This window comes from Podarcis muralis, chromosome 1 (genome assembly GCF_964188315.1).
Source record: "Podarcis muralis chromosome 1, rPodMur119.hap1.1, whole genome shotgun sequence".
Taxonomy (NCBI): domain Eukaryota; kingdom Metazoa; phylum Chordata; class Lepidosauria; order Squamata; family Lacertidae; genus Podarcis; species Podarcis muralis.
Window position 1 is genome coordinate 98,025,308 of NC_135655.1, and position 12,590 is coordinate 98,037,897.

Genomic DNA, 12,590 nt, shown 5'->3' on the forward strand with positions numbered 1-12,590 from the left:
TTAATTCTAATTTGAACTGTCAGTATCATATTTTATCAATTATGTACCTAGTTTATTTGTTCAAATATATTATATTTATCACTTAACTAACAGAAAGCTTGTTTGACATATTTACATTAATTTTTAGTCACAAGTGGGATGGGCTTGAACAGGACTAAAGAACATCTCCAAAGAAGACCCCCCTGCCCCTTGCAAATCCACTGTGACCTGCTTTGATTTTGCACACCTCACAATGACTCACTGTTCACCAAATGTAGATTGTCTAAGAAAATCCAAATCAATGCCTAAATCAAGGTTTTTCTAAGGAGGAAGGGTGTTGGTTCTCAACTTTATTGCTACTTGCTAACAAATGCAATGTCTGAAGTGGAGCTTTTTTTAGGTGGGGGGCATGGAATTGAAGGGAATTCCAGGACTCACATATGATAGGGGCACATCAACACTGGCCTTGCAGCATTGTTGCCAGGACTCAGGAAAAGCAGAGAGTGAATCATTCTATCTCCACTCATTGCTGATTTCACCAACTGGGCTGGGGTCTTCCTCTCTGCATACAGAGGCCATCTGCTATCCTGCCCTGTCCCCACGCTGGCCCTGCATGCAAAAGTGATGCTGCTGCCAAGAGACTAGATCTGCAATGCTGCCCCTCCCCATGGCTACTCCTGATCACCCATAACAGGTGAAGTGGGGGAAGCCATGCTAATTGTTCTTCAGTGATGATATATTTGTGAGAAGAAAAATCCCTTAAAGATAGTGCTAGCCCCCATCTTTCTCCAGGAAAGCTAATAATAATAATAATAATAATAATAATAATAATAATAATTTTTATTTATACCGTGCCCTCCCCGGCCAGAGCCAGGCTCAGGGCGGCTAACACCAGTAAAATTACAATAAAAACATAATTTAAAATACAGGTTAAAATGCAATTTAAAATGCAGCCTCATTTTAAAAGTAGCTCATGGATCAAAACGGTAAGGGGAGGAAAAACATAAGAGTCAGACTGAGTCCAAACCAAAGGCCAGGCGGAACAGCTCTGTCTTGCAGGCCGTGCGGAAAGATGTCAAGTCTCGCAGGGCCCTAGTCTCTTGTGACAGAGCGTTCCACCAAGTTGGGGCCAGTACTGAAAAGGCCCTGGCCCTAGTTGAGACCAATCTAACCACTTTGTGACTTGGAACCTCCAAGGTGTTGTCATTTGTGGACCTTAAGGTCCTCTGCGGGGCATACCAGGAGAGGCGGTCCCGTAGGTATGTGGGTCCTAGGCCATGTAGGGCTTTAAAGGTCAAAACCAGCACCTTTAACCTGACCCTGTACTCCATTGGGAGCCAGTGCAGTTGGTAAAGCACTGGATGAATGTGATCCCGTGGCAAGGACCCCGTAAGAAGCCTTGCTGCGGCATTCTGCACCCGCTGGAGTTTCTGGGTCAGCTTCAAGGGCATCCCCACGTAGACTGAGTTACAATAATCAAGCCTGGAGGTGACCGTCACATGGATCATTGTGGCCAGATCAGGGCGAGAAAGGTAAGGGACGAACAGACCAAAATGCCACCTTTGCTGTGGCTGCAACCTGTGCCTCCATGGAAAGGGAGGCGTCTAAGGTTACACCCAAGCTCTTGACAGAAGGCGCTGGCACTAATTGAACCCCACAAGAGATGGGAGTTGGCCGCCCAACCCCATGTCGCCCCGACCCAGCCAGAGGACCTGCGTCTTCAAAGGATTTAACTTCAACCGGCTCCCACGCAGCCATCCAGCCACAGCTTCCAAGCATCTGGGAAGAGGAGTTTGATTTGGGCAAAGGGTGCATGAGGGGAGGCTGTTCTCCTTACAAAAAAAAAAAAAATGGGCAGCAGAATGCACAATAATTTTAAGGGCTAAGTGGGCACTTCTGAATATGTAGATGCAGTTTCACCATTTGACTTAGTAAGCGACAGAAACGGTAGCCACTGAAACATCTATTGGGGGAATATGAATTTAATTAGCTGCTTAGACTTAGTTGAGCCATTAATTTGCCTAGCACAGTGCTGCCCTATTCTGTCTGGCAACTACGTTTCTGGCATGCAGTCCTCCTACCATTTATGCTCTTTAACTGGTAATGCTGACAATGGAACTTGAGACCATTCCCCCTGCACAAACACCATCAGAGTACCCATCAGAATTTGCAGGGCCAGTGCCAAACACCAAGGGGTCTTCAATCCAGGGATCCCCAGCCACCACCAATTCTACTTCTTACAGCGGCAGAGCTGTCTATCCTCCTCCTCAAACACATACACATTCTTCACCAACAGCTCCCTAGGCACTTGGGCTCTCAACAAGAGCCAAAGGAACCCTCCTTCTCATAGAGCCAGGCATTGTGAATTGCTGCAGAATTGTTTTTTAAAACTTGAAAAAATACCCTAAGTTTTAAAAGCATTTCCAGCTCCCATGACAACAAGTATTAATCATTATTAATTTAAAATAGTTCAGTTTTTGATCCTGCCTCTTTGGCAGTGCCAACGTCAGGCTCATATGTGCCCATAGTGCTGGAAAACCAAATGGGTCTGGTAGTGGTGCAGGCAGAGTCTGGTAGTTGGCACCAGCAGCACTGCCTGTTTGAGTTCTCTGCTCCCCCAAAATTAAAACACACCCTCACTGATGCAGGCAGAAGAAACTAAACACAGCAACAGCAGACTCTCCCCCTACCACCACCACCTCTGAGGCTGGCAATATTAGCAGTTGGAGTAAGTAGCAGAGCACAGTCTGGAAACACTGACTAGGCAACAGATCACAGTTTGACAACCCTGATTAAAACCAAATACCCACACTCTGAACATTTCCAGTTTCACATTTTTAACTAACTAAAAAAATAGTGATTTGCTTTTACTGCCCTGTCTGTCAGCTCCAGTCAGGGAAGCACAACCCATTGCACTTGAGATTAACAAGTATATCCTCATGATCCCTTTCCCCATCTCTCCTGTAATGCGAAGGATCACTTACACTATGATGTTGTGACATCACCTCATTGTTTTCCTAATCCTGTCAATGGTTGCCAGTAAGCTACATTAGAGCTGGGAAAATGTGCTATGTGATGACATCATGATACAGGGTCCTTCATAGTACAATGAAGAACATGACATGGCTATGTCATTTTCAGTTGCAGCACATGAGGAGAGTTGCCTTGTGGATACAGGGAACTGGCTTCCTCAACCTCAGCCCTCCAGATGTTTTTGGCCTACAACTCCCATGATCCCTAGTTAGCAGGACCAGTGGTCAGGAATGAGGGGAATTGTAGTCTCAAAACATCTGGAGGGCCGAGGTTGAGGAAGCCTGATTTAGTCTAAGCAGCATTCTACAGTTCCTCAAACTCCATGAATAACAGAAAACAAAAGGTAAACTTGGCTCAGACCTCTAACTTTGTATGAATAAATCTCATAAGGCAGATTGGTTTCATCAGTGGATCACTGCAATGCCATACAAAACCACACATAGTTATTCTTAATAAGAGTAATGGATCCTTTCCTGTTGTTGTTTTTAAATCCGCTCCAATACTGCTGGTCATTGTCAATTCCAGATACTACAGAGTATTACATTGTAAGATGCAGGTGGGGTTAAAATAACATGCCACATGTGATTACTCCTCAGAAGCACCAATTTTACTGGCCAAAGCACCACAAATTATACTTACTTCATTACTAATTGCTATAAATAATTGCATGGGTCTTCGCATTAGATATAAATGGCCAAGCTACAAAACCTTTTGTTTAAAAATGATGTCAGTTTGACCCTCCTTTACTGTATCTGCAGCTGTGACACCTAGTTATGGCCTAACCAGTCCAATTAAATGACCATCCCTGACTTGTTTTTTTCCACTCCCAAAGTGCAGAACAGGCAATGAGGCGAACCACTGACACCCCTGACACCAACATGCCCCCAAACCCGACTTGCTACAAACCCAGCAGCCAGCTATCCTGCATTCTCCTACAGAAGATGAGGTAGGAAAGTTGCACAATGTTCAGAACATCCTTTGTCCCCGTCATAGCTGCACGTGCAGAGTCCTTGTATTCAGAGTCCCTGAAAAGCAGCAGCTCTAAGGAAATGGACCTACTCCCTGGTCCATCCAACATAGACCTACCAGCACCAGATCCCTCACCAAGCCCTGCGAATCCTAAGGATTTACCTTGAACTACAGATATCAAGGAGTGGGCTACCCACTCTTCTGAGCTTTAAGAAAGGCAGCACCTCCAGTGACCAGCAGCAATTTATCATGTGGCTACACCAGCTAAAGCCATGGTTACTAACAAGGGTGCCACATCGCCAGGATTTGTAATGAGGATTTGAAATTCATTTGAAGCATACCATGGTGCTATAGTCTCCTCCTTAATAACAAAAAAACAACAACCCCAAAACTTGTTATTACTTGTTTAAAAATTGTGTGCTTGTGTGGTGGGGTGTCTGTGTTTCTACAGAGTGGATCTACACTCACCATTTAAACATTATTAGAACAGTATTAGAAATATCATTCTAAAAGATCAAGACAGAAAAAGTCCCATTCGGTTTCGTTTTGCTTCCTTTCCACAAGGTCTACCTAGTTTATGATAGCTGGTTGCTCTGCAGAGTGCTCTGGTGTCACATTAAAAACACATTATTAAAAAGAACGTCATAGGGCTATATGGTTATCAGAACCATTCCTTAACTTTTTTTTTTAAGCGATAAACATGAATGTAGATCCGCCCTCAGTTTTGTTCAGAGCAGTATTTATATCAAGCAATTTGCAAGAATCATAGAATGCTAGCATTGGAAAGGACCATGAGGATCATCTAGTCCAACCCCTTACAATGCAGGAATCTTTTGCCCAATGTGGAGTTTGAACCCACAGACCTAATTTTAAGTGTAATGCTCTATGGCTGAGCTGTCCTAGGTTCTTCCACCTCTGGTCCTTGTCCCTAATAGATAAGGCATGGTACACCTGTACCAGTCCTAAACTAGCAATTCTAGAAACTGATCTTGGTTCTTTAATTGCAGCCCTGACTTACTTGCACAGCTAAATACTAAAAGCCGCATATTCCACAATACCAAAAAGGGAGGTATGGAAAGGTTTGTTGCAAAAATGGAAAAGGGGCTGTAACTGATAACGTTATATTCACTATGGAGCAGAGAGACTCCCACAGATAAAAATAATGCACTCCCCAAATCACCTAACTCCCAAAGTTTCTAAAGCCATCTAGTTTAAAAGAAGATTTCTATACTATAGCTCAATGGAAATTTATCCATCAAACAATAGTTTAAACTAAAAAATTAAAATAAAAGATGCTAACTTCAAAAAATTATACCAAGAAAGTACTTTCAGAGCAACGTGGGAGTTACTTTGAAAGGCTGACAGGAAAATGAAATGCTGAATATCAAACATGCTTATTTAGCTGTTTACTTACCCATAATGGTTAAGGCTGTAGCTTTCGTTAGTTCTTCTTTCATTGAGTCTATTACTTCAAAACTGCCACCATCTAAATTGCATCGGTTTATGGTTCCATTTCCTGAACTGATCCAATAAAGCCTGTTTTCTGCATAATCTATAGATAAACCTGAAAAAATACAGTACATGAAGCATATTTGAAACAATTTAAAACTTATGCATAATTTTTTTATTGCTTACACAATAGCAAAATTTATCCACAAATTTTAAGTCATCTAAAAAGTAAGGAACTGTTTGTAGCAAACAACAGGCTAAGTTTTTATTTGGCTGAATAGTGTTGTGAGTTTGTGAGTGCTAGACCTCTAAATTCCTGGATCCTTTTAAGTGTTAGAATTTAATCAAGGCTTGAAGTGCCAAACTGAATGCCAGACACTTCTTATCCCTGGATCCAACAAATGCTAATAGCTAATTGGAACAACAAAGTATCAAAGGGCTCGTGGTAGATGGCAAATGGGTAGAGCCCCCTCCCTCAACAGATAAAGCCAAAGTCGAGAGGAGTTATATGAGCTAGAAGCTGGATGCAAAAAGCTGCAGGATGGAAAGGCAGAGAGAGACAGAGAGCCATGGCTGATTTCTACTTGAATCCAAGGTTATGTGTCAGGGAACTGCCATCAGCTCAGAGGCAAGAGGTGGCAGGGCAGTTGGGTTACAGAGAGCCTCCAAAGATTGTGAGCAGCAGTACTTCCTCCACGGAGGAGGGAAGCGACACCTCCAGTGGGGAAGGGGTGCAGGGCTCGGAGGAAGCAAGGGAGAGCCACAGCACTGAGCATGAACAAAGCAGGGGGGGCAGGTCCCCCTCTGACCACGCCCTCTTTGCGCAGTCGTTTTACGTGCAGAGAGGGGAGGCGTAGGATGGGGGTCAAAAGACTACTTTGCTGGAGAAAGTTTAAGGACTGCCCACTCCCAAATTCTGCTAGCGACTCAGCAGACATGGAATTGAGTCTATCTGCATTGTGAACGTTATGGACAGATAATAAAGCCTTGAAAAGACTTGCTCTCGAGCAACCACGCTGGCACACATAACACTATGGCTATGGGAGAAAGAAAGACCATATGGGGTGTTGATGCTGTGAACCCCAGTATCACAGGTTGTATATATGTGCAAATAAATCATACATCTAAAAGACACCACAGTCTCTGCTGTGCCTCATTTCTAAAAGGAAACAGGAACCCAGGGTGATCGCCTAGAACCCCTGGAATCTTGTATTGCTCTGAGACTGGGGTAGAGTGTCATAATATGTTGTCTACTGTTCTGAGAAAACACATGGTCACCATACAATTATTTCTAGAAAAGGTACTTAATAGGATTGCTTAGTATTAATTACTGTTGCTGTGTTCTAGATTATCATTTTTTGGGGGGGGGGAATGGAGAGTGGAATACTAAGCAGGCCGCAGGTTTATAGAAAACATGATATAAAAGCATATTTTGACAGTAGCAGTATAATTACACTTTAGGATAAGAAGCTGATAGTACTATGCAAGCATTCTGTATAGCAGCCTTCACTAAACGGGTCCTCTCCCAGATGTTTTGATGCTGGCTAGAGCTGATAAGAGTTGTAATCTAAAATACTGGGAGGGTGCCAAGTTTGTGAAGGCTGATGTATAAGGTTCTTCTCAGTTCTACATTTGTCTCACACAAGCAGAGAGCATGGGGATATTTTTTTTTCTTTCCTTCGTCCCTTCCTTGACAACCAGATCAGAAATATGTGGGAAATTCATTATGGGTCACCACAATCAGATGGAGGCCTAGCAATATTGCCATCGTAGGACTACCAGAGGATGGCTCCTTACTCTTCTCCACTGCTAGCAGACAATGGGTGCTTCTGTGAATGGAAGGGCTCCAGAGACTGACATTCAGTGGAGTCTCAGTGCAGTAGTAAGGGGATGGAGGATCGACCCCTTGTAGACCTGTGTGCCATAGACTACACTGATTCATCTTCATGGAGGCACATTTTCAGGAAACTGTAGGGGAGAAAGAATGGGTGAAAACTGACCCCTTCTTCCTACAGTGGAATTGGCCTATGACCACAGTCCTGCTCATGAGAACTCTGGACCCTATCCATAGAATAACTTATTTCAAAAAAGGAAAGATATATGAAATTGATTACTTTGAATTTGTAGAATTAGGTTAAATAACTTCATTTTTATTGTTACAGAATTTTGGTCTATGCCAGTATTTTTGCATTCTATGCACCACTACTGTTACTCTATAGCATAAAGAGTGCACAGTGTAAGAAACATACATCGTGGAAGATTGAGATGTGTGAGGGAAGATACATGTTTATTTGAAAACAGATTTTACGGGGGCAGAAAAGGGAAATATAAACTGGAAAATACTTTTAATTAATGACTCCAACCACATACTTCTAATTAATGAGTTCATTTAATTAATGAATAAAGCTTTTGCTCTTAATACTTCTGAAATCAAGCAATAAATCTAAATTAGGAATATTAAACAATGGATTAGCTTTGAATTTTTATTTTTATTTAAGAGCAGCAAAATTCATTCAGCCGAAACTGCCTGAAGGCTGCAATTATTCACTCAGTACCAGTACTCACTCATAGAATGCAAGATGGGTGTTCTGACAAGATTATGATGCACTTGTATTTCAAAATTTGCTTATGATTATAAGGTCTGGCAAAGTAAGTAAGATTTTAAAACCAACAAGAAAAAAACATAAACCACTCAATTATTGAACACTTTCTTTCTCAAAACAAAAATCAATCCAGTGAACTCTAATAAAAGAAAGATTTCATATTAAATAAATCATCATTTCTTTACAATTCTAGATTTTGCGGCTTTACTAACACTATTAGAAAGCTCATCTTCACACAATAGGGCAAGGTAACAAACATTCTATGCTGCTCTTTCAAGCAGCTCCTTTTGGATCTCGCTTTTTGTTACCCACTTAAAATCATAGCAAAAACATTCTGCACCAAATATAGTTTGCCCACCATTTTCAAGGGTAGTCCTATGTAGAATGCACCATAGCAGACCAATTGATTGTAATGTTTCAGGGGCAAGGATTACTGAAGCTATAATGGTCCAGGGTTACTATATTGATTGCTGAGGCTACCCTAATCTATGAATGGTCATAGCTGTTGAACCCACAGGATATAAAAATAGTCACTCCTAGCCATAGAAGCCACCAGGACCTCAAGTGACAAGACTGGATCCAGGGGGATCCCCAAACTATGTCATTGATCCTTTAAGGGAAATGCAACTCCATCAAGAACTGAAAATCTTCCAGTTTACTGGATACAGAAGCAACCTACCCACAGCACCTCAAAGTCACAACTCTTAACACACCAGGAACATTTATGAGCAAGTGGGTAAGGAAATATTTACGCCAGGATTTAGACATAGAACGGAACTGAATGCGGATAAAGATTAATATTGGATGACATTAAAGAAAACTATTTTAGAACCCTATCCCCGTGGCATTTAACTGCGTACAGAGTAAGTAAAATATATGGAACAGAGCAATGTAACTGCTGACGGTGTAATACACCTTGGGCAGATTTCATTCTTGCATTTCAGTACTGCCAGATAATACAAATCTACTTGATTTTGTAACCAGTGCATCTGATACAGTATTAGTATCATATGTATTCTGGTTTCCTAACAGCCAGCAGCAACCAAGTGGCAACATTCTGAATCTGTTCGAGTTTTTAAACTGTCTTAAAAGGCAGCCCCACATAGACTAACCAGGATGTGACTAATCAGTGCATTACCAAGGCTGACATAGGGTCATAGTCCATCTATGAACCTGCGAAGAAATCCTGTTTATTCAAAACTGTGTTTTAATGGGTATTGTGTAATGTATTCTGTTATTGTATTGCAATGTGCTTGGTGGGTGAAGTCTTCTGTCTGGTCAGATGGAAGTCGGTTTAACTGTCCCGGGGGACATCAACTGACAACTGAGGAGGGGTTGGAGATAGAATTGCCAGTATGCAAAAGAAGGAACAAAGGTGTGCATATTCTGATTGGCGGTTGCAGGTTTAGAATTCTTAGTTAGGCACAGTGATTGGCTAGGGCTTGTCTAGACTGGTGAATATAAGTCTGGGTGCTAGTCAGACAGAGGTCAGTCAGTGTTGGTTGCTGCTTGGTGTTCCTGGTAGGTAGCCAAAAGAAGAAGACAGCAGAGGAAAAGGAGGGAGGAAAACAAAGGCCTGAAAGGAAGGCAGAGTGGCTTGGTGGCCCCAAAACTTGCTGGGGTAATATGGCACCCTGAATGAGAACAAAATTTGGATTCCCCCCCCCCCACTAAATATTCCTCATTTTCACAATAATTCCTTTTGGTACAGTTGCTTTTTAATGAATTTTCTCAGTAAAAAGGTAAAGGGACCCCTGACCATTAGGTCCAGTCGTGGCCGACTCTGGGGTTGCGGCGCTCATCTCGCTTTACTGGCCGAGGGAGCTGGCATACAGCTTCCGGGTCATGTGACCAGCATGACTAAGCCGCTTCTGGTGAACCAGAGCAGTGCACGGAAACGCTGTTTACCTTCCCGCTGGAGCGGTACCTATTTATCTACTTGCACTTTGACGTGCTTTCGAACTGCTAGGTGGGCAGGAGCAGGGACAGAGCAACGGGAGCTCACCCTGTCGCGGGGATTCAAACCACCAACCTTCTGATCGGCAAGTCCTAGGCTCTGTGATTTAACCCACAGCGCCACCTGCATCCCAAATTTTCTCAGTAGGTACACATAAATATAGAATAGTAGTAGTAGTAGTAGTAGTAGTAGTAGTAGTAGTAGTAATAATAATAATAATAATAATAATAATAATAATAATGCACACCTTTGGCTCGGTGCCCTGTGCACCTGCACTGCCCTAAATCCAGAGCTGGAGGTAACTAAATTACTTGTTTTAAGCTGAAGAGAGGAGAGGAGAACCTATCTATGGTGCTGAGGGACAAGGAGTGATAGGCAGCTCGGAAATTGTGTCCTCCCTAAGAGAGGGCACATGTTGCGGTGAGACCTGGAGACTGACCTATTGGTTGTGGGTGGGTCTACTGGATAGCCACAACACCCAATTGGTAGGTCCCTCGTTGCAGGGTGTAATCTGGCCAATGGGGTGCAGTCTAAATGGATCGAGGGACCTATATAAACCCATGCACGTATCCCAGAGCTTCCTCTTTTGGCTCGTGCATCGGAACACCCGCCCACCTCTCCTTAATTTTAGGGCCTTTTGAAATTGAACTTGCTATGCCATCTTGTGTCATCTGTCATGGCAAGGTCAATCGCAGGGGCACGGCAGGAATTTCCCCCACTTGGCTGGTTGGCTGTTGCCATTTGGGTTTCACCTGCCGCGTAGCAAATCAACACAACTTGTAAGGTTGCGGATAGGCACTGGTTCAGGTGATAGGGATGGAAGAACGGTCTCGCCATCCCTATGTGAAGGGTATTCCGTTAAAGGAATGCAGGGACTCAGCTTGGTTTGGTCAACCCCTGAAAGGGGGTTGTGCCTGTGCCTGAGTCAAGGGGAGCATCTGGGGAGTGAACAGAGTCTGCTCCCAGGCTTTTCACCTTCCTCAAGTGTTCACCCTTAGCTGACCTATGATAGAGCTCTGGGTCAGCGCTACCTGCAAGGGTGTAGTCGAACCAGAGCCTATGCAACCACTCACTTTTCTGTAATCAATAAAGTTGTGGCCTAAATTCTGCCAAAAACCAAAACTAAAATTTGAGTCAAATGTGTCTTTATTTAAGGGTGAGGTCTCTGGGTCTGAACACGCAATGCTAGGCTGTGGTGTTTGGTAAGAGAGCCAGAGGAAGATTCCAGGACAGCAAAACCAGACATGTGCTTCAATAGGTCAGTAGGAGTTGAAACAGAGACTTCAATGAAAGACCGCAGTGACAGTGTTCATGAGGCTTAACTGGGGTGGAGTAAATAGAAGGGCAATCTAGAAAAAGAGTTTTTAAAAGGTTCCACAAAACTGTCTTGGTATAGTAATAGTAGCATTAAATAAGCAGTATTTAAGTAAGAAGTTAGCAAAGTAGATTCCTATTTAAAGAGACAATGCTATATTAAAGTATACCTGAAGGAGCGTCTCCACCCCCATCATCCAGTCTGGGCACTGAAGTCCAGCACTGAGGGCCTTCTGGTGGTTCCCACACTGCGAGAAGCGAAGTTACAGGGAACCAGGCAGAAGGTCTTCTTGGTAGTGGCACCCGCCCTGTGGAACGCCCTCCCACCAAATGCCAAAGAAATAAACAACTATCTGACGTTTAGAAGACATCTGAAGGCAGCTCTGTTTAGGGAAGTTTTTAATGACTGATGTTTTAATGTATTTTTAATATTTTCTTGGAAGCCGCCCAGAATGGTTGGGGAAACCCAGCCAGATGAGCGGGGTATAAATAATAAATTATTATTATTATTATTATTATTATTATTATTATTATTATTAAACTGCATAAGCTTGTGCGCTACATACTCTTGCAATAAACATTAATATCTTATTAAAAACACTAACTTGCTAGCCAAACCCCTACTATTCCCCTGCAGTAATCCTCTAGAGTATCCCATTCCCATCCCACACTACTACTAAGCTCACTTTTCACCTTCCCAACTTAGATTTCATGATTTTATTCTACCTCCTGCACATAAAACAGACAGCATAATGCAGATAAGAATTGTTAAAAAAACCAACGTATTAGTCTGCACTGGGTACAATTTGAAATGTCGTAATCAAGAAATGCTCTGATTGTGTCTTGGTTAAAATTTCAATGTTGCTGACCCTTTTATCTCTGTGTGAATAATGAGCCACTGTTTCTTTTATCATTCATGTATCACCAGACCATGGAAAGAATGAGCGTCATTAAAATAGCTCTAAGTGATATAGATCACAAGTGAATATTTTAGGACTTAGCAATAAAAAGTCAATTAAACTATCTCCCAAAAACAGACATTTAGAAATAATTTATCATTTTGTGTTCCTAGAACTGTGAGAACATTCAAAGAGATTATCTGGTACTTCTCAGACTCAAAAGCACATTATATTTACGATAATCTTGTTAATTACGTGCCGTGCTTGTCAAACATGATGCTATAAAGCAATAATAAATGATGAGATGAAGAAATGAAGAATGCTATAATGTTAAGTTTCTAGAAGAAAACAAATCTGACCTTGTATCATACAATTGGAAGAGTACAT

The 12,590-nt window shown here is 42.3% G+C and overlaps 1 protein-coding gene across 6 annotated transcripts in view; it reads right to left on the reverse strand.

The window, feature by feature from the left end:
* LRP1B (LDL receptor related protein 1B) overlaps positions 1 to 12,590 on the reverse strand; it is a 754,317-nt gene that overhangs the window by 137,354 nt on the left and 604,373 nt on the right. For all 6 annotated transcript variants that reach the window (XM_028745157.2, XM_028745183.2, XM_028745175.2 and 3 more), the window contains one exon: positions 5,396 to 5,545. In XM_028745157.2, the coding sequence (XP_028600990.2) occupies positions 5,396 to 5,545 (150 nt within the window). The remainder of the gene's footprint in view (positions 1 to 5,395; positions 5,546 to 12,590) is intronic.